Here is a 23,350-nt window from a genome sequence, read left to right as displayed (position 1 = left end):
TATCCATGGTGTGCTACTGGATAGAGAGATGCCTAGGATCTGTCCCAAGGGGCAGTCATACTTGAGGTGACTGAGACACACTCCTAGCTGTTTACTGTCAGTTGCAGTGAGACTGGGGCATCAGGAGAGGCGTGCTCAAAGTGTACTGGAGAACTAGTCTTGGTATAATCCTAGTACTTGAGAGTCTCAAGTTTGAAGCTAGCCTGAACTACATAGCAAGAACTTTGAGACGAAAACAAAAACCAAAAGAAGGTAGATTGGTGTAGAAGAGGCACCAGGGCAAGTTTCAGGGTCAGGAGGTCAGAAAGCACTGACTAGAAAACTGGCAGGGTACAAAGACTCACAGGCTGAGAGAATGTTAGTAGTTTAGAGGAAAAAGTCTTGTTTGAAATGTCAATGGTCTTGGTTGGAGGTAAGTGAGGTCCAGGCTCCAGGTAAAGGTCCATGTGGCTGGACACAGGTGTAGAAGACAGGGCTGAGCTGGGGGAGGGAGATTATAGAAGCCCGAGTCTTGGTTCTGGACTCTAGAGAATAAGAAGCCGCTATACAAGATTTGGGGTGAGGGCTGGCAAGATGGCTAATCAGGTAAAGGCACTTGTTGCCAAACTGATGACCTGGTTTCAATTCCTGAACATGATGGAAGGATAAAGAACCAACTCCCAAAGGTGTGCTGTGAAATGTGCGCCACATGTACACACGTAAAACTTTTTTTTTTTTTTTTCAGATCTGGCACTGTTGTGATCAGCTGCTCCTGCATCAATACTGACATACTAGACACTTAGGGTAACCTCTTGCTTTGGGGCCACAAGCTTTAGGATCCATCACTATACCAGGGTGCACCAGAGTCAAGCCATTACAGTCTCCATTTACTTAAGCAGACTCCAACACCACCATGCAGTCATCAGTGGCCTTAGGATCAGCTGTGCAGGTTAGTGTGTCAACTTGACACACTAATGCCATCTGAAAAGGAGCCTCCACTGAGAAAATGTCTCCATCAGACTGGCCTGTGGGAAAGTCTGTAGAGCACTGTCTTGACTGCTGACTGATGGAAGAGCTCAGCCTACTGTGGGCAGGGACACGCCTGGGTCTGTGGTCCTGAGAGGTATAAGAAAGCAGGCTAAGCAAGCTGTGAGTGACAAGCCTGTAAGCAGCATCCTCCAAGGCCTCTGTTTCACTTCCTGCTTGAGTTCCTTGGCCTCCCCTGATGACAACTGTCACCTGTAAGCCAAGTAATTCTTTCTCCCTAAGTTTCTTTTGGTCATGGTATTTTATCACAGCAACAGAAAGCAAACTAAGACATCAGATTTTACATTGTTAAACATTTTATTCTAATATATTAATAATTCAAGTGCAATTTTCTTTGAAAAGTCAACTGTGTTAAACAAAACTTGTTAAATATCTTTCATCAAACAAAGCATATTCTTTTCAATCCTCCACAACAGTCAGAGCCAGGTAGTAAAAATAAGATGTTTGAGAGCCTACTACACATTTTGTATTATTGCTTAGAGAACAATCTGCATTAGCTGTTGAGGTCTCAAGCAGTGATTAATTAACTTTTGAAAGCTCTACCAGATACTGTGACATAAAGTCATGAATCCAGGTGTCAGTGTCTGGCAGCGATGTGTCTACTAGATAGACCACTACTTTCCGGTCCCAGGGGTTAGTGTGTTCAATAACTGTCTGTACCAATGCCACCAGGGGTTTCTTCTCCACGTGATTTCGAAACACCATCGAAGCTTCCTCCGACCACTGGCTGCACTTCACTCCTAGGAGAAAGACAGGGAGTGAGGGGAGCAGTGAGTGGCCACTCTTGCCTTTCCTTGAGCCAACAGAAGGAAGAACTATTGAATCAGTTCCAAAGAAGGTGAAGTATTCCAGCTTAGACCTGCCTATGCCAAAAAACAGCTGATCAATGTTTCAATGTTCCCTGGCTCACAGCTGTTCTTTCCTGAGTGGAGTCACCTCAGTTAGCCTTGATCTGCAGACAAATTTCCTTTGAGATGTCCATGCTGCTTATCAAAGGATGTGGTGATGACCACTATCATTTCCTACACCTGACCTGTAGATTGTTGAAGTTGACACAGCCAGAGGGAATAGCACTGTTGATGACATTTTTCTTAATGGTTTCCCCACCACAATGGGCTAAAATTAGTTACTAGAAAAGATCTGCCGGATGATCTGGTGTGACTGTCGTTTTTTTACAACAGAGAGAGTCATAAAGAGCACAGTGTTTCACCTGAGCCCATGGATCCAAGGGCTGCTCAGCTCTTACACAGGCCCCTCCTGCCTACAGCCACCCTGCTCTCCTGAAGACAGACTCCAGAGAGGCAGTGAAGTTTATACTCCAGGGGCACAGGCTCACCCCATACTCATGGTGGTAGCTGGTTATAGAACTAAGACGCCCCCAGCCCCAAGCACTTACACTACACCGAGAGCCTGTTCAGAAAGGCCTTTTACCCAGGTGTCATGTTCACCTCCTTCAAAACAAGTGACACTAAGGACTGAACAACCCTCAGGATCAGTCAGTATGGTAGGAATTCTGGAGAGCCCAGGCCAGGAATTTTAAAAAAGTATGAGTGACAACTGAGAACTTCGGTGGAGGAGACAGGCTACATTTAAAAACAGAGGATGGTGCCACTGAGGCACCTAGCAGCATGCACGGGGCCCAGGGTCTATCCTCAGCACAAAAGGGAGAAAATGCATGATTTAAGCAGAAATATGGAAAGAAGAAAGGAAAGAAAGAAAGAAAAAGAAAGAAAAGAAAAGCTGAGAACAATGAAAGCTCTGAAAGAGAAAAGAGCTCACTGTTAAGCTCAGTGGCAGGCTGATAGGGTCAAGGAAAGAGTCTTCCATCTCAAAGAATCGTCTAGAGCTGAAGCAAAGAGATGGCTGGAAAGGACACCAAGCAGGGAAATGCTAAGAACTGGGACAACTAGGAAGGTGTGAAGGTGAGTGTACTGGGATCAGAAGGAAGATGGAATGGAAGCATCTCCTGAGCGGGAATGACTGACAACCCCAATCAGGGTCACACCAGTAAACACATCCCTGCACACCACACCCGACCTCAGAAAAGTGAAAACAACAGAAGTTGTGAAAGGAGCCAAAGGAGGGACACAGCACCTCAGGACCTCAGGTACAGGACAAAGACCAGACTTATGCCCGACAACAGAAGCCACAGGCGCAATGAAAATGAAGCGCTACAGAGAAGCAAGCAGCTCAGCAGCTAGAGCTAGAACTGTGCACCCTGCCCAAGCAGCCCTCCAAGGACTGTGAGCTGGCCAGACAGCGCTTCCCAGGCACACACAAGGCCGTTCAATGGGGGGGGGGGGGTGGAGAAGACAAGAAAAACAGAAGAGGAGAAAGACACTGGAACAAACAAAAAATTGGTGAAGTCTGCTGTCAGTAGGCTGCCTTGGAAGGAATGAGGAAAGACCTTCAGAGGGAAAGAAAAGGAAGTAAAGACAGGAAAAGCATCAGAGAAGAGGGAGTAGAGGTGAAATGCATTCTTCTGTTTGTCTGTTTTTGAGACTACGTAGCCCAGGTTGACTTCAGACTCATAATCCTCCTGTCTCAGCCTCCATGTGCTGATAGGACAGGCCTGTGTCAGGCTACTCCTTTGACCTGTACCTAATCTAGCGGTAGGTAACAGCAAATTCGAATTACTAGCATCGAAGTGTTTGATTATGCAAACTAGTATACGTAAGCAAAATGGCTGCTCTGATACATGGGGAGGAGGAAGGAACTATTCTGCTTCAGGATTGCTTTATAAAGTTTATAAGGTATTAGTACTAACTGTGAAGGAGAACAGCACTACTTAAAACTAGTCTTGACGGCTGGGGAGACAGCTCAGTTGGTAAAGAACCTACCACACATGAAGGAGAACCTGAGTTTATACTCACAGCACTGATGTGAAAGCCAAGCATGGCGGTGCACTTACATAATCCCAACCCTGGGGAGACAGACGGGTGGACAGATCCTTGGAGCTTGTTGGCTAGCCAACCTAAAGAATCACTGAACTCCAGGTTCAGTGAGAACTCATCGTAAAAAACAAGGTGGAGAGTGACTGAGGGAAACACATGACAATGTCTTCTGGAAGACACATCTACACACACACACACACACACACACACACACACACACACACACACACAGAGAGAGAGAGAGAGAGAGAGAGAGCGAGGAGGTGAAGCTGGCATGTGCATATACCTATAGTCTTTACACTTGGGAGGTAGAAGAGGACTAAAGGAGTTCAAGATTATCCTCAGCTACACAGCTACACAGTGAGTTCAAGGGTAGCCTGGGCTACAGATGAGATCTATCTCAACACACACACACACACACACACACACTTGAATTAGCTGTAAATGGAGGTGGCAAACCTAGGGCAACTACTAGCAGGGTTTCCCCTTTTCATGTGTGTACACGTGCACAAGCATGCACATGTATATAAACGCAGGGGCCAAACCTCATCTTCCTCTGCCATCTCCATCCTATATACTGAGGCAGAGTCTCTCACTAACCTAGAGTCCACTGATTCCACAGTCTAGATACCCAGGGTTCTCTGTCGCTGTTTCTATACAGGGATTGCTGACCAGTCAATCTAGCCAGTCAGCAAGCTTCACATCGACTGAAAAGTCTTTGATTCCAGACACCAAGTCCAGAGCAAAACAGGAGGATGACTGACGCCAACCTCTTATCCACAGGAGCACCTGTCCCACCTGTAAGCATACTACACACACACACACACACACACACACACACACACACACACACACACACACAGGAGGCAAACAGCTCCAGCAGGACACACTGTACTCAACCCTACAAATCTACTGGATGTAAGTGACATATACAGGCCACCTCATTCAGTAACAGCGGATTGTAGTTCTCCTCAAGCTTTCGTTGAGTCATATCCTGGGACATCAAGCACACTGGAACAATTCAAAACAACAGAAACACTGAAGATCAACATAAAGCTAGCAGGAAAATCCCACAACATCAAGGAGTAACACAATTCTAATTAACATATAGGCCAAGAAGAAACCCCTAAAGGGGTTTAAAAATATTTCGAGCTAAATGAAAATGAAAACCCAGCACACAAATGGTGTGTTGTGTGGCAAGAGCAGTGCTTAGGGAGCCATTTGCAGCACTACGGGTTAGACTACAGAAATCCCTCCCAGGGCTGCTGGCGGCCCTGCTGGGCAGCAGGGACACTAGGTGCTCATCCTGCAGAGAAGCCTCTTGGCTCTATTTGACACAATGTGCTATTAGCTACATTTGGGTGTTCAAGGTGGAAATGAAGAAGAAGCAAACAGTAAATCTAAAGAAACCAACTAAAATTCTGGTCCAGAGCAGACTGACTCATGCCCATGTCACACACAAAGCGCTGTCTTTGCTTTATATTCAATCACCATGGGAAGCTGCTTTGACTCCTAGCAGAAAGGGCAGTATTTCACTAGAGGTTGGACAACCAGCAGAGAATTCATACATGCCCTTGTCTACACTGCTTTCCCTGACTGTCCCATATTGTTTGGGGTGGGCAAGACCAAGGCCTCAGGCAGCAGCAAAAGGACCAACTGGTGGTGGCGGGGGTGTTACAAGGCCAAATATCCCAGCAGAGAGAGCAGGGAGAGCAGGGCACAGAGAGCCCAGGGAAGCACAGGCATCTTGTGGCCTCCAGGCCCTCTGCTCAAACTGAGCGGCCCCAGCAACTGCTTACGGGGAGCCACATCTGAACTGCTTCTCAAAAGAGCAAAGGAAGACCTCATTAGACAACACTACAAAGTGTGTCACTGTCCAGCTACTACATAAGCAAGTCGAATGTCAATACCTGGTGAAGTTATGTATTTGTGAGCTGTGTTGGGATGCAAGCAGGAAAACTCTCTTGCCCTTATGTTCTGTGATTGTGCAATGTCCACTGTGTGTACCTACAGTTTATGCAGTAACTTACATAAAAACTGCATTTTTTGCCTGGCGTTCATGGCACATGCTTTTAATCCCAGCACTTGGGAGGCAGAGGCAGGTAGATCTCTGTGAGTTCGAGGCCAGCCTTGAGTCTACAGAACGAGTTCCAAGACAGGTTCCAAAGCAATACAGAGGAACTCTGTCTCAAAAAAAAAGGAAAACCATCTACATTACATTTTCTGCTTATTGGTTATTTAGGTTGAAAGTTTCCATTGCTTTTTGCAAATTATTACTGTTCACAGGGAAATAATCTTATACCACTGTTTTCAGGGGAATACTGACTGACTCAATGGTATTCTTTACACCCATCAAAATAATTAGCAGAGGCTTAGCATTTAAACAAATGAGATGCTGCATTCAATTTTCAACTCTGGAGGCTTGGGGGTAGGGAGTGACAACTAGCCCATCTAGGTCATTATATCCCCCCAAAAGGAAAACTATAAATGAGGAAAACAAGGATGCAACATTGATCTGTCCCAGGGTCACAGCTTTAGGAATGTATCAGGCTTGCAACCAGAGTCAGAAAACAGAGGGGAGAATAGACTGCTGATCATTAAGATGACTTCCATCATGTACAGGATGGTATCAGCATTAAAAAGCTGAAACAACATGCAGCAGGTTAATTAGTGAACCTGCACTTGCTAGGAATCTACAATAAAGGAGTTTAAATCCGATGCAGCTGAGCCACACTGCAGAAATTACCTGCAAGTTGAGCGGTGACTGCCTGGAATGGCAGCTTTCGGAACACATCCACTAGGGGTTGCACTTTCCTTATGTTGACTAGCTCATGCTTGCCGTAGTCCAACTCATACACAGACACCAGCCCATTGGTCAGGATTCCTTTTAAAAGCACCCTGTACCACCTAAAAGCACATTAAAAGAAAAAAAGCCAAAGTCAACACACATTCCAAAGGGAAGCAAGCATTATATGGTACATAGAAAAATCAGTCATGAAAGTTTGCAAGCACCTGTGGCTCTTCTGATACACTCTGCCCCTTCTGGAGTTTTATAGGCCTTGGGGGGGAAGGCAGTGACTCTTTTGCCAAACATCCTTAGGCTGAAACAGATGCATGGGGGTGGTGAGGACAAGGCAAGGGATTCCTTCATCTTGAGGAGACACAAGATGGTCACGTTTTGTACATGGTCCATGAGTGCAAGATGAAAAGGAAGATGCAGCTAGAATGAGTGGAAGCTAGAGAGCTGCTTGGGATAAGAACAGCAGAGCTGAGAAGACATGGTGGATTGCAGAGTGGGGGGCGGTGCAGACAGAGGACTCAGTGGAAGGCTGGAGAGAGATCAAAAGTTTTGAACCAAGCGTATTTTAAGATATTCCTCTCTTGGATCCCCTCTCATTTTCAGTTCTCTCTTATCCTCAACAAATCTGTTTGCTCTGTTTAAAATGAAAAACAAAAAACAAACAAACAAAACCCAAAAAAATTGGGGCATCAGGGGCTCTCCCAAAGGACCTGGATACAATTCCCAGCATGCACATGGCAGCTCACACGTGTCTTTAACTTCAATTCCAGGGAACCCAATGCCAGCTCTGATCTCTATAGGCATAGATATACATGCAGTTAAACATATATACACTTAAATTTTAAACATTCAAAAATTTTAAATGAAAAGAAAAATTGATGATTTGAATTATTCCATGTGAAAAATGTTAAAAACAAAACCACCCCACAAAATCCAGCTTGCCCCTAAAATAACCAATCTGAAAAGGGTAGAATGGCATGGGGAAGCACCCTTGCTTGACTCAAGGCACCTAAAATTCACATGGGTATGTTTTTCTTCATTGGATCTATGTCAGCAGTTAAAATGAAAAAAAAAAAAAACGAACAAAAACAAACAAACAAAAGACTTCAAGGTGAAACTAGGGTGGACCAGTTTAAAGGCAATGGTCTCAACTGTAGGAGGAGGGCAGTTCATCACAGCTAAAGCAAAGCACCTACAGATGTCTTAGCAACTGAATGGCCTTCTGGACTGGCCCTCTGGTGGCAGGACTATGCTCTCTACAACACGTTTACCAGCCAGAAGCCTACAGCAGCCCCAAGGTGAAAACACAGCTAGAATCCTACAATAAGGCCAGTTTGAATCCCTATATGTGAGTGTGGGTTTCTAAGGGCAGACTCGAGATGCAGAAAGCAAGAATGTAGGAACCTCACAGACAACTGGGACCCAGAACTGAGTCATGTTAAATTGAGTACCTGGCGTCAGGAGGCCAAGCACACCTGGACGGGAATTCCCCCGGCCCATTGTCCTGTGGTGTCACTCTGGCTTGAGCCTCCTTACTCATGTATAACAGTGTATTTTTTAGTTGGAAGCATCTAGCTCAATACTTGACATTACAACAGGCACTTAGCATGTGATAGCCACCATCTGAAGATAAGCTGGATGAAAACTACAGAGCAGACTGGAGGAGACGTGTCTGGGTGCAAATGTCAGGGGTACAATAAACAGATGTGGTTTCTATCAACAGCATTCACCTTTAAACCACAGGAGGGCAGGTGACGGTGATGGTGGTCTAATGTTTCTAGTCCATTGAGTACAGAGCAATAAAAAGAACAGGGCACAAAGTGGGTGTGTTTCTTTTGAGCTGAAGTCTGAATCCAGGAGCTTACACAAAAGCTTGGTTTGGACTAGACATCAATTCAGAGCAAACATGACTCAGAGAGTTAAAATACACACACTGGGCCTTCCCCCGAGGTTTAGACTCGGGCTGGGTGAGAAAGGAGAATCAGAGCTCTTAATGTGTTTCTTCTTATTAAGAGATTTGGAGACCATAACAATTTAAAAAATGTGTTAAATTTCTATGCATTAGCATATCATAGCTGGGAAGAAGGTTCAGTAGTCCTGAGTCTTAAACACCTAACACTGATTAACTCATAACACTTAAAAATCATTAATATATTCTTCGCCATAAAATATCTATTATCCCTGAATGATTAGCTGGTAAAACACACAAATCCTGAGGCAGAGTGGTACCAAGAGGCACAGCTGGAGGGCAGGTGGGGAGGCAATTCCTCCCCTCCATCAAGGCTTCCCAAAGCAATCATCACTCACCCCTCCTCCCCCATGACAGCCAACATGAGGGTGGTTTTGACTATAAATAAATTATCCTGTAAGGAGTTCTTACTGAGACAGATTCATACAAATTGAGTCAAACCCATTTATGTTAGAGTTGTAAATAAAGTGACACAATAAAAACGACTTTTGCAGATGAAAAGCTTTATGACACAGGCTCATGCTTTTCAAAATGAGCATTATTATTCTTTCTCACATTTTAGAGTTAAAAAGTTTTTTCTTCCCCTCATAAATATGATTGATATTCCCTATATGTCTGTTTACTATCTTAAAAAATATTTTATGTAAAAATTGAGCAACTTGATCTTTTAAAGTGGTGTGTGTGTTTATGAGAGAGAGAGTGGGGGAGAGAGAGAGAGAGATCTTTGTGTTCAGCATTAAGAAGCTTATATCCCTTCAGGTGGCTTTTCATTTCCTAAGATCCCACAGTGTGAGTGCAGAGTGGGGAGACTGTGCCCCATTGGGGCAGACCCACAACAACCTGATGAGTTTGGGGAAAGGAGGTGTGGATCAAAACACGACCCTGTGAGGGCACAGGTTCTGTGAAACAAGCAATGCATGTCATTCCTTAAAAAGGTGCTATAACTACCAGGAAGCCACTGGCAATGTGTGCCGGGAATTTGTGCATCTTCTAACTAGTAAATCTCTTTCCAAAGCCTCTCTTGTTAATCAGAGGTGGAAACAATGGTTTATTATTGATAAAAATACCTATTATTATTCATAATACTCAAAAGATCTGGGGAACCTACCTAATTAAAGAGAATGCTAATTATGCTTTCCCCACAAGACAGATTATCACTCAGCCATTAACCGTTTCTGAGGAATTTTTAGCACAGAATATTAGAATTTCGAAAAAGCAAGTACAACTCTATAATAGCATATCAATGATACAAACACACAGACAAACCTGGAGAAATTACAGAAGTTCCATAGCAAATATGTCTGAAGAGCTGGTCTTACTTTCTTCTGTTTTTGTTCTCTAAGTTTTCCACAATAAACATTTAATTTAAAAAATAAGTTATTACAGTGGAACCAGGATGTATCCCTGGTGCACGAATAGACTTTGGGAGCTCATTCCCCATGGAGAGATACTCCCTTAGCTTAGGGACATGAGGGAGAGCCTAGGCCCTACCCCAAATGACTTGACAGATTTTGATGATCCCTCCTGGAAGGCCTCACCCTCCCTGGAAGAGTGGATGGGGGATGGGATGAGGGGGGACTGGGAGGGGAGCATGGGAGGATGGGAGGAACAGAGAACTTGGATAGATATGTAAATAAGAAAAAATATTTAAAAAAATTAAAAAGTCATTAAATGAAAACAAGATTTTCTGAATAAAAACATTTTCTCTAATAGGAAAATAGGGCAAACACTTAAAATGGTTGGTAGAGTTTTACATAAATGTTATCATTTTAAATATGAGTAAATCAGCACGATTCGTCAAATCCATGTTTCACTTAAAATTCTAATGTGTGCAGGCCAAGTCTCCCTGAAGAGACTAAGGATCCTCAGGACCATTCCACACATTCTTATCAGAGGAGCAAGGGCTCCGCCCAGGACCTACTTATTCTCCACTTTGGCAGCATACACTTGGTCTCTCTCCACCGCTATGTGGCGCTCCTCAGACACGCTGTAGTACAGGATCATCTCCTCCATCAACACCTCCAGCTTATGGATCTCCTGCCAAGGCTGGATGACAAAATGGCCTGGGTGACAGGCCACAGGCACATACACATCCATGTGTTCCCCCGACTTTGACAAGTGGACTGGAGGGGGCAGTTCCTCCAAGGAGAAAGAGCTGGTGTGGTCCAGCACGGACTTTCTGATGACCTCTGGGTGGCTCTTTCGGAGCCCCTCTCCAGGGCTGCCCGGTGCAGGTGTGCTGCTATTCCTGCTGCCAGGTGAGCTGACTGTACTGGACACGGCACTCAGAAATACATCCTTCTGATGCTTCCACAGGTCTGCGTTTGTGATCTGCCGGTTAATGCTGCGATGAGGATCAGGGAAATTCTTCGGAGTAAATAAGTATACATATGCAACCCCCTTGGCTTCATCCACTTTTGTAACCTTTGGAAAACGTAAAAAAAGAAACTTAGAAATTCCAAGGATCAACTATAATATTAACCTTAAATACAAAAGCAGAGTATTTTGTAATACAATTATTTGGCACTGAGCCAAAACATCTATAAAACACCAGCAAATCTTACTGAAATACCTGAAAAATAACCCTGCAACGTAGGAAGACTGAAGAAGTGGTGCAATGTGGCAAGATTCAATCTTTATATTAATGACATTCCAAGACCTAGAGTAGAACAAATGCAGTAGGCTTCCATGCACGTGGCACCCACCCTCAGCAATAAAACAGCCAGGATGATGACAAAAGATCCAACAAGAGGCCACTACATGGGATCTCGGGTCCTAATTCTTTGTTTGGTCCTAGTCTGACTTTCTCTCCCCAGTTACACAGAGGAGCTGGGGGAGAAGAGAAAGACAACTCCACTAAATGAGAGGCCTTCTGACTTCCCACCCACTCCTTCTGCCAGGGTGTGTCCATGTGGGAATACCATGCAGCAGTCATTACGGCTGCACTGATGTGTGTCTGAAAGTCTGGGCAACATAGTGATTCTCATCAGCTCTTCCCATCTGTCTTAAGAAGGACAGAGATGTGACACTTCAGGTTACGTCTGTCATCTATCAAAGAGAACACAAAATGGAAGAAAAGGACACAGGTAGGGAGAGGGGTAGAAGCCAACAAGGAAGCAGCATCTAGGACCGTTTATTTTGAAGAGTGTGCTCCCTCAGTGAGATACATCTACTTAAATCCGTCCTTTAATATCTACTGAGAAATGGATTGTAACTCACTCTGATATTTATGATATAGAAGTGCCATTAAAATTTAACCATTAAAAATACTTTTAAAGCTAAGAGTGATGACAGGAGCCAGTAACAGTAGCACTTCAGAGCTAGAGGCAAGAGGATTACTGCCAGCCAGGGCTACAAAGCAAATCACTATCTCAAAAGGAAAAATAAGTAGTACTTTTATCGTGTACCTAACACTTTTATGAGTAGACTTACTCTCATATAATAGATGAAGGCCACAAAGCAAGGCACAGGCAAGCAGTGTGCAGCAAGCAATGCAATGTTGCACAGCAGTGGCCAGGATTCCACCAGGACAGGCACAGGGGGTCAGGACAAGAGGGAATGATTTAGATCTACGGGAAAAGCCACTGCCCAAGGGGTTTCAACTCCACATTTACACACAGCACTGTTGTCATGGGGGTTTAAGAGCTAGAGAGGTATGTAATGTTTTTCATCCTGAAAATTCAAGCAACAAGCCAAGAAGCTTCAGGAAAAATGGGTGAACACCAGGGTTAGCAGTGGATGCCCTGTTCACAATCACCAGGGTTAGCAGTGGATGCCCTGTTCACAATCACCAGGGTTAGCAGTGGATGCCCTGTTCACAGTATACTCTGCTTTAAGAAAAGAGTACATTTATCATCTTTAAAAAAACATATCTAGTAATCTGATCACAAAGCTGGAGTCAATTTAATTCTTTATCACTTAGCAGAAGACTAAGTGCCTCTGCTACCTTAATAATAGGAAAAAAATGGAGTTCTAGTAATACAGGAGGTGGGGATAACTCTTTAAATAGAAATTAGCCATGAGAGCTACATGTTTAATTCATCTCTTGGAATTAAGAATGTGTCTGGTGTGAAGGTGTCCATTTACGACACGAGGTCAAATTCATCCAAGCAAACCCTGAGCTCCAGCTCTTCCCAGACATCCCAGAACCAGTAAGATAACTAACCTTGATGCTACAGTCTGAGCAATTCAAAACAGAGTCTCTTAACCAAAGAACAGCATCTGGTGTCCACATGCCAATGGACTGTGGAAGATCAGCCAAACAGCACTTTATAGCCTGAAAAAAAAAAAAAAAAAAAAAAAAAAAAAAACAGAACGCAGAGTAGTGTGGAGCAAACACATCATCTTAAAATAGGTACTATGTAACGCCTGTTTCCCTGAAGCCAGATGCTGCCACAGATAACAGCAGTCACAGCCCTTGGTCTGAGTGTCTGCTACACTGTCTATGTCACTACTGGTTTTATTTTTTTAATCCTCCCAAGGGCCAGGGATCTTATACCAGACACTTGTGCCACCCCACGATCCTTCTAGTCTAACATATCTGTGCTCCATTTTACAGATGGTGGAACAGCTCAGTAGAGTAGCACTGTGGCACGTCACAGAACCGAACGAATGGGACGCCTGGGATAACCCGGTTTCACTGCAAAAGTCTCAAAGGAAGCTCCCCTCCTGAAGGAGGCAGACATAAGAATTAGAGAGGGCAAAATACCTTAAATCTACAGGTACCCAAATGCCTAGCTACTCCCAGTGCTTTTATTCCCTGAGCTATGGCAGAGTGCCACCCACAGGAGGAAGGCTGACTTCAGGGACTCCCTCAGCCACATGTGAGTCTTGCACTGAGGGCAGAAATCTTGTGCCAGACACAAAAGCTACCCCACCTCCCTTCTCAGACCCCTCTTGTGCTTTCTAAGTGCCCCATCATGCCCACCTTCCCCCTAGGCTCTGAGCCTCCTCTCTCTCCCTGGAAAAGCTGCAGGGCCTGTGGGCAGATGCAAGAGGGAGGCAGGTAGCCTGATGGTCTGGTGCACAGGTAAGCATAGGCCCTGCTGGCAAGAAAGGCTACAGAATGCCCAGCAGCTTTGCCACTAAAAGAGGACACTTAGTATAATCAGATTTCTAAATGATTAAAATAGATGCTAGAAATAAGCACTTTATTAAGAGAAAAATACTACCTTTTTTAAAAATCCCGGCAGTCTATTTACATTTAACATATTTTAAAATCAAGAGCTGTACATACAACTTTTATGGGTTTGCTTCTGTGGTGTAGACCTCTTAGGGGAATAGATGTTACCTAGAGATTAGGCAAGCCGGCATTAAGGGACTCACATTTACCAAATAAGGAATCTAGCTAAGATTACCAGGGAGAAAAGGGGCATTTAATGTCTGCTCCACACAACATTGCAGAATAAAGAAGGGACTGTTATGTGACTTTCACAGAGGTGATGGAAGGCCTAAAGCCCCTCTCTTCAGACAGAGAACCTCGTCAATATGACACAGGTACTGGGTGGACCGGGCCACCCAGTAAAGGCCAGAGCTGTGTCAAAGCAACAGTAGCACTCAAAGGGCCGTGGACTTCCAGTATTATGGCTGCATATCAACAGGGTAAAAGACATTATGAAAACAGGCTTGCATGAGAGCAAAATTCTTCTCTATAATTTCTTTGTCAGGAAAAGCAATGGAGACCTGAAACACTAAAAGCTATAGTAGTCATAGCAAACCATGCTTTATATGCTAATGCTGATGGTAAGAGGTATCTTCTGAAAACACTCAAGGAGCATTATGCAATCCACTTTTGTTTGTTGTTTTCTGAGACCAGATCTCATGGAATCCAGGCTAATCTTAAACTCCCTGTGTAGCCAAGGATAATCATGAACTCTTGATCCTTTTGCCTCTAGCTCCCTAGCACTGGGACTATAGAAGCATGCCCACCAAGTCTGATGCAAATGAATATTTAACAGAACATAATAATTAATCACATTACTTACACATTGATATATTCCACACAAATTATTTAATTAATAGAATATTAACATTTTAATAGAATATTAAACATTCAAAAGAATGACAGTATTTACCAGAATAGAATTAATTACATGTTATTTATGTAACAGAATAGAATGTATATTATATTCCTGTAAAAAATTCTCTATTTTCTCCTTCTTAACAAAAGCAGTATGCCGCCGGCTCCCCGGCGATTCACAACTGTCATCTGAATGCTTCCCAAAGGATAGGCTATGGTTAATGTTGTCATTGTCATCTGAGGGCTCCCTAAGAGGACAGGCTATGGTTAATGTTATCACTCCCATTTCTCATATGGGAGGAAGTCTTACAGGAAAATAGTATATATGAATACATTTCCAAAAGAATGGTGAGCCAAATAAATCACCAACCCTTACGCCACCCTGAAGCATGTGGAAGCTGGCTAGTTAGATGTTAGTACTGGCATGTGATTACAATAGAACCTCTACTTGGGTAACAGCCTGATGACTCGGTGTTGTTTTTTACTAAACTGTGGTCTGTAAGTGTGCCTGGACTCTTATGCAAGTCAGCCAAATCACTTCTGAAGACCAGTAAACACCCACACTCTCCACTCTTATTACAAACTGAGACTCAGCTCATGTGTGTGATCAACAGGCAAGAAGCTCCTCCACAGACCTCCAGGCTGAGGTAGGTCGTACCTGAGGTGGTATGGCAAGCATTTCCTGCAGGAACCGAGGTGGGATTTCTCTGAGCTCTGATACTTTCACAGATGTCGCATTGCCAGAATCCAGGAACTGAACGTCAAGGGCCCGGCTGCTGTGGACGTTTGTGATCTGCAATGAGATGAACACTGGCTAACTCACTATCACAGTGGGAGGGCGGACACACTACTATCACATCCCACACAGCGCTGAGAGTTCAGGAAAACACCCACATTATTAGTTTCTTGATGGGAGATGTCATTCTGTAAATATGTTTCTCTTATTGATTAATGAATAAAATCCTATTGGCCAATAGGAAAGCAAGATAGGTGGGACTAGGAGACAAGGATGATTTGGGAAGACGTAGGAGGAGATTCAACATGTAGTAACAAGAGAGCAGAAATCTGGACCCTCTATCTGATAAGATCATGTGGAAACACTTAGATTGATAGAAATGGGTTAATATTTAAGACAGAGCTAGCCAATAAGAAATGCTAGTAGCAGGCCAACAGCTTTATATCTAATACAGCATCTCTGTGTGTTATTTGGGGCTGGCGTGGCTCTGGGACCAGGCTGGTGGGAAAACTTCCTGTAACAGTTTCTCCTGTCCAAAGGTACTTATCAAATATTCTTAATCAATAGTCAGAAAAAAGTACTGACCAGCAGACCACTCTGAGGGCGACAGTGTCTACTACTCCTCTAATCCTTGAAATATTGCTAATGAGATGATGCTATTTTAAAAATATTAAAATGTGTAGGAATAAAAAGGACATAAATAATTCAAGATGGAATTTTACTTGTACATGGAAAATGTTTTTAAATTATAACCTAGTCATTCCTATCATTTCTGCCAACTGAAAAAAAAAATCTGAAGCCCAAAATGTCAGGGATAAAGTCCAAATTAATGTTCAGTAGTGGGAAAACTACACAGAGCCCAATAAGTCTTATTTAACTGTCAGGAACAAATACATCATGCTTCAACAATTTGATAGCAATAAATTGCTAAGTTTTTGTACACACACTAAGAAGCATTTCTGTGCAAAGTACATAGCAGAAATTTAAATACGTAATTGAGAGAGAATTTACAAAATGACACCATTTAGACCAATTAGCAGCATGTTGGAGGATTTAGAGAAGACACAACAGGAATGGGGCATACAGAGTGGATCCCAGAAAAGGACATGGTACAAATATGTGAAAAATGACAGACAATCCTGGACATTAGTTACTTGTATTAATGTTGATTTCCTGGTTTGGTAATCAGAGACTGGTTACACAGGATGTTAACAGGGCAAGCGGGGCCTCTTTATATTACTTTCATTAACTCTTCAGAGGTCTTGAGTTATGTGTTAAATTAAAAACAGATCTGTACATTTACATACTATCTACTAAACAACAGAGCTTTAAGAGCTCAATAATGTCATGCTGAGCATGTGACATGTGACCTATGTTCACATACCCTAGATCTCAGCCTCCTGGGAACACAGTGACTCAATCAAAGGCAGTAACCACTCTAGAATTGCTGCTTTCATTTGCTAGGGATGGCCGAGTCTTCTTACTAAATGGGAAGGTTATCTGTTGAAGCATTTCTTACATATCCCAGAAAGCAATTAAATGATGTTTTTTATCCTCTAGCCTTGGTATCCTTATGATTCTTAAGAATACAGGAAGGTTCACAGTGGCAACAAAAACCACAACACCCATTGGGAGAGTGGTGTGATAGTGTCGCATTGTTCATCTTGCTTCGTTACACAGCATGGAAACAGACTTGGACAGCACCAGAGCTGAGTGTCACAATGAGGGAAAAGGATGCTTCAGAAGATGAATGCACTGACACTTTTTACACAATTCAAAGCTGTTCATGTAATTATTTGCATGCATGTGTGTGTACATGTATGAGAGCACAAACATGTGCACACATGCATGTAGAGGCCAGAGGTTGATGGGAATATTTGTAAATCATTTTCTACCTTATTTTTTAAACAGGATCTTTCAATGAATCCACAGCTCACCAATCCAAGCTCATCAGCTCAGCAAGATTGTCCCAGGGTTTCTCTGCCTCCCAGAACTGGGATTACAGGTACCTGCTGCTGTGCCCAGTTCTTTATGTGGGTGCTGGGGACCCAAATTTGGGCCCTCATGCTTGTACACAAGCACTTTATTGACCAAGCCATTTCCCTAATCCTATTTTTTTTTCTATGTATATTCTCAATACATATTTATCTCTATAGTTCTAGTATGTATAGCCCTAGTATACAATATTCTGTTGTATAAAATGCATAGCAAAGCTATATATACAGTTACAAATATACTAAAACCATGAAGAAAGTCATGCTGAGGCAGGACGAGGCCATCTTGACTGTCAGAAACTGGCGATGACACCAAGCATGTGTACTGTACTATTGAGAAAATGTTTGTATACATGAAACATGTAATAACCTTTACAAGTCAAGGAGCTCATTTTACCTCCACTCGTAACCATTTTCCTTTGCAATGGAAGAGGCAGATCTTCCCACAGAAGGGTAGTGAGATGAAGTACTCAGAGGTCATGTGCTGTGAAACAGAAAAGCAAGAAACAGCTCTTAATCTCAGCAAACAGGGCAAAGCACTGGGAACAGCGTGGAGGTGTGGACTTTTCACCCACACATAGTCAGGGTTCCCTTTGTCCCCCGAACAGCTGCAGTAGACACAAGCTTACCACTGTGCTATAGACTCTTGACTTCGGCTGTCATGCTTGCCAGTACCAGTCCCTTCACTCGGCGGGCACACACGTGGCTCACAGACTGACATTTAAAGTGTCTACAATGTTAGCAGGGTCAGTGGAGGTCATGTGGGCTCCGGCTCTTTTCACAAGAAAAGGGCTGTTGGATCTGACCAGACCACAGAGTAGATGAATGAAGTTAGGAGGCCAGGGCAGCAATGAAGGCCTCTTCTCTCTGCCTTTTATCATTTAATTTCATGTTACTGTTTCATTTCTTTCTAACTCCAAACTAGGAAGTGGTATCAACACAGATATCAGTGCCCGTGAGATACTATCAAATGGCAGGGTTCTCCTCAGCTGCTCTTCTGCCCCAGCCTGCACTGAGGGCCTGCTTGCTGTTCTGGTGCCTGTACTAGCCTCTGCGGGCAAGGACTCCCCTCGGAGTATAGCACCAAGAAGTCAAGTACCTACGGCATCCTGGGTTATTAGGACAAATGAATCTGCACAAGGTTAGCCTCTCTAGGAGTCTCCTATTTTCCAAAACTCAATCAGCAAATGAGACTTTACATACATACATACAAACTATATAAGAAACATACTATATAATATATAACATAAATTTTATATAACTTATATATATTTCATTTCAAATTTGTATACATGCAATATAGTTATAATTATGTAATCAATCAAATATTTTAATATAGTATAATATACAATTTATACATAATAAAATATAATGACATCTCTAACATAAAAGAGTATAGCTATATATTTGATGTCTTCACCCCATACAGCATGAGTAAGAAGTAAAGTGATTCAACACATAATTTAGACAATATATTCTATGCATGAAACTAAGTAAGGAATGTAGAAAAATGACAACTATCTTTACGGTTCTTAACCTGTGGGTTGTGACCCCCATGGAGATTGTATATCAGATGTTTACATTACAATTCGTAACAGTAGCAAAATTACAGATATGAAGTAGAAACAAAATAACTGTAAGATTGGGGGGTCACCATAGCATGAGGAACTGTATTAAAGGGCCTCAGCATTAAGGACATTGAGAACCATTGCTCTCCCCCAAGGCAGGGGAGTAGCCAAGTACTCAAAATATTATAATGCTGAACAGAGTAGCTTGAGGTGCTAGCTAAATACAAGAGGCAAGGGGACCATATTAGTGACTTAAAATCTCTGTATGTCCTGACTCAGGATGAAAGGAAGGAGGGAAGGAAAAGAGGGAGAGGAGGAAGGCGCTCACAGAACTGAACCGTAGAACCACATTTATGGGCTATCTCTCCCTAGCAGAGAGCTTGAAGGTGACGCCTGACAAACTGGCTCATGTGGACAGTCACAGGCAACTGTGCTTGGGCCCATCGGTTACCTGCCCTAAGTAACCAACTATTCCATTGCGGAATGCTTCCTACATGCCAGGCACTGTTTTAGGCAGTACTGTGACTATCTGTGATATTTCAGTGGGACATACTGCTGTACCTTCATTTTATAAGGCAGGAGTGGGACCTTGCCCCAAAGCTCTTCAATCTGGGTTTTCTACTCACCACGTTGAAACATCAACCTCTAAGTATTAAGCAATTGTTCACCCTAATGCATTCTGCAAGTTCCCTGCTTGCAGTCTGAGACTGCTCTTGGGAGATGGTGCTCTACCATACCTTGCAGTGGAAGTAGTCCTCTGTCTTATGGAGAAGGTCATTGAGTTTGTTCAGACCCTTGCAAGGCACCTGGCAGTAGAGTGTTCCGTCAGAGCAAATGTTAGTCACTTTGACATTTGTGTACATGGCATCCACCTGGAACGAGCAAACATGGAGACTGACAACAATGGTTCCCTTTACCTCTCTAAGCAGCTACCTGAACAGCCCATCATAGATACATGTTTCTGATGGTTAACATTCATTGTCAGCTTGACAACTCTGAGAACTACAATACCTCTAAAGTATGCATGAGGTTGTCTCTAGACATTTACCTGAGTTTAACTGAGCCTCAGTGAAGGTGGCATCATCCCATGGGCAGGATTTCTGACTAACAGGAAGAAGTGAGCTGCCTCCCAACAGGCCTTCATTTCTGTCTGCTCCCTGGCTAAGTATGTGATAGGCCCTCTACTGGCCCACAGTGACAGCTTCCTGGCCATGGTGGGCTGCATCCCCTCACAGCACAAGTCTACAAGCCCTCTTCCCTTCAGTCACCTCTGTCAGGTGTTAGGTCATAGTATCAAGAAAATGAACTAATGTAATATGTTAAAATTTCCTAAGTTAAAAGACATCTAGCCAGATGAAAATTCACAACTTAAATGATATGATTGTCATTTGTGTCAGGCACAAAAGAGGCGAGACATTGTGTAGAAAGCAAACTGTGTTCTTAACTGGTATATTTTCTCTCCAAGAATGAGAAGTATTCCAAAATCATACAGATTAACAAAAGAGTTTTGGGCCACTAGCTCACAAATAATGACACAGAGACATATTGTTTGTTTTTAAATCTCAAAAAATCCATTCCATTAACATCCTGCTGTGTCTGCTAGGTTTCTATTGGCATGATAAACACTATGACCAAAGCAGCTTGCAGAGGAAAGGGTTACTTCCCCTTGCAAGATTACAGTCCATCACTGAGAGAAGTCAGGGAAGGAACTAAAGGCAGGAGCTTAGGTGAAGCCATGGAGGGGTGCTGCTTACAGGCTGGCTCTCCATGGCTTGCTCAGCCTGCTTTCTTATAACAACCAGGACCAACTGCCCAGGACGGTGCCTCCCACAGCGAGCAGGTCCCTGCCACACCATCAAGCAAGCACACTTTCTTAATCAAGATTCCCTCTTCTCAAAGACTCTAGCTTGTGCCAAACTGACACCAAACTAGTTACACAATGGGCTACATGAGTTTATGATTTTCAAAAACTACAATCAAAATGAAGATTTAATCTTAGTCATTTTGGGGGTCAAATCACAACATATAAAAAACAAGTCATAGTTCTGTTAAAAAGCCTCTTTCCCTAAATGCTTTTATCAAGTTTTTAAAATGGTAAGCCCACCTTATTCTTTCAGTTGAATATTCTATAGTTATTAGTTTGCTCATTTGGAGCACTTAAATCTATAGATTTAAAGAATGATCTAGCTAACAAATATTTTCATTGATGGATTTTTTCATATTTCTTAATCTTTACAAGAAAATTTCATATAAAATTATTTCCACTGCAGAAACTGGAAAATAAGAAACTGAATCCCTAAGAAATAATTACTAGGACAAGTTTGTCATTTCTCATTTACTCTTCCCCTGCTTTTCTAAAATAAGGTGATGTCTTTCCCCCTCCTACCTCCCTCCTTCCTTTTCTAGCTACATAGTATCAATCATCTACCTAAAATCTTTAACTTTCTTTTTTGATGATTTTCTTCTCATTTCTCCCCCTTCACCCTCTTTTCCCCCTTTTTAAAAATTGCATGTGTGTGTACACACATGTATGCTTGAATAGATGTATTCATATGTATACCAGAGGTCAATGCCAAGTTTCTTCCTCAACCATTTTCCATCTTCCCTTTTGAGACAAGGCTCTTGCTGAGGATGGCTTGCCCACTGAACTCTAGGCATCACCCTGCCTTTGTTCCCATGAGCTGGGATTACAGATGCATGCCACTGCAGCAGGGTTTTATGTGCAAGCCAGGATGGAATTCAGGTCCTCCTGCTTGTATGACAAGCACTGAACCTGCTCAACCAAGTCCCTGGGCCATGATGATTTACTTCTGTAGGAGGCACAAAGGTCCTTGTGCTCACAGATAACCACTAGGGGAAGCAGGAGCATAAAGCATGCAGGGATGTCTCTTTAAAGGAAGAGATGTATAACCTCTTTTCTGCCCAGAAGGTTGAAAATGAAGGCTGGTTAAGAGTCTTGTGATCTCTGAGCTATCTACATGGCCAGGTCACAGTGGCTACCCCAGACCCTTATCTTGAGCCTATTTATCTCAATCAATCTATAGAGCTATCCTTCCCAAGACCCTTATGAGCATTGTTTACTCTGAGCCTGCTTTCTCAGTTAATCTATAGAGGCTATCTTTATGGAAAATGTCACTGGTTCTTTATAAGAGTTTCAATGTAGTCATGTCAGTGCACAGGCGATTGAGTTAATTATCACCAGAAAACTTTTTCCAAATTGTGCTGTGCTTAACCATGCCTAAAATAAACTACCCAGTGTCAGATTCAACACCAGCTACTGAGTTTTGTTGAACTATACTACCTTATTGCCTCTCCTGGATACACAGTAGTGTTTCAAGAGAACCCCCACCCCCACCCACCTACTTCACACTGAACAGTGACCATAGTGGTACCTGGAGATGAACTTCTAGAGATTTGTCACATATAGCCTTCAGGCAGGTGGCATTGATGTTGATATCATCTTCTCCTGAGGTATCATACAGAACCACCAGGGGGATATCTGACTTGTCCAGTATCTCCACAGCAAAGATCTTCCCACATGTTAATGATTCGACCACCTTCACGAGGTCGGGATCATCATTCAGAATCTCCAACCCTGGAAAACAGCAACAGCTTTCATTTCTACTTAGAGAAACATCATGGGTGGACAACTTCATTGTCTATTTTGATCACTCATTACTGGTGTACTTTTAACAGAAGCTTCATTTCATAATCTTCTTTACCTTACACATCTGTAGATGAAGGGCACGAAGTGAATGTCTCTTTAAGAGATACATTAGAGCAGGCACTCTTAACATAAGGAGCCTGATGACCAACCAGAGCTTCACCACAGAAGGAGCAGCCTTCAAGGCATATGCAAGTGAGTATATAAAACAAGAGACAAGATGAACAAGAACCTGTCAACTGTGCATTTGTAATAGCTTTCCTACAACTGGTTTTCTTTTTTCAATTAAACTTGTACAACTACTTTTCTTATAAAGTTAATATATATTACTGACCCTCTGATTTATCAAAGGAAACTGATGTTTCATCCAGCACAGGCATCAGGTATAATGTTACTAATTACTCTTTTCAGTTCTTAGACAATTGAAATTCAATATAATACATATATAACAATTCTAAGTTCATCTACTACACTAAACTAAAACAAGCACACCATTGTCTGTAGTCAGACCATAGTGCCTCTTTCTCATTTTTCCCTTTGAATGTGAGCTACAAGGCAGTAGCTCCTCCTGTACTCATTCTCATGACTCATGGCATTAGAACTCTTCTCACACCTTGTACTTCAGCTTCCAGACTCTTGTCTGGATATGATTGACATATCTCAGACCCTTCAGAGATATG

The 23,350-nt window shown here is 42.8% G+C and overlaps 1 protein-coding gene across 3 annotated transcripts in view; it reads right to left on the bottom strand.

Annotated features, from left to right (window-relative positions):
* Positions 1 to 1,299: 1,299 nt before the first annotated feature.
* The window catches only part of Tdrd7 (tudor domain containing 7), a 68,177-nt gene continuing 46,126 nt past the window's right edge, over positions 1,300 to 23,350 (bottom strand). For all 3 annotated transcript variants that reach the window (XM_051187730.1, XM_051187731.1, XM_051187732.1), the window contains exons 10-17: positions 22,399 to 22,601; positions 19,744 to 19,878; positions 17,836 to 17,922; positions 15,367 to 15,501; positions 12,855 to 12,965; positions 10,611 to 11,113; positions 6,667 to 6,827; positions 1,300 to 1,766 (exon numbers count right to left, since the gene is read on the bottom strand). In XM_051187730.1, coding sequence (XP_051043687.1) covers positions 1,546 to 1,766; positions 6,667 to 6,827; positions 10,611 to 11,113; positions 12,855 to 12,965; positions 15,367 to 15,501; positions 17,836 to 17,922; positions 19,744 to 19,878; positions 22,399 to 22,601 — 1,556 coding nt within the window. In that variant the 3' untranslated portion in view covers positions 1,300 to 1,545. The remainder of the gene's footprint in view (positions 1,767 to 6,666; positions 6,828 to 10,610; positions 11,114 to 12,854; positions 12,966 to 15,366; positions 15,502 to 17,835; positions 17,923 to 19,743; positions 19,879 to 22,398; positions 22,602 to 23,350) is intronic.

The sequence above is a fragment of the Phodopus roborovskii genome, unplaced genomic scaffold (assembly GCF_943737965.1).
Source record: "Phodopus roborovskii unplaced genomic scaffold, PHOROB, whole genome shotgun sequence".
Classification (NCBI taxonomy): Eukaryota; Metazoa; Chordata; class Mammalia; order Rodentia; family Cricetidae; genus Phodopus; species Phodopus roborovskii.
The sequence above is the reverse complement of the archived record's forward strand: the minus strand, read 5'-3'. Positions and strand labels throughout refer to the sequence as shown.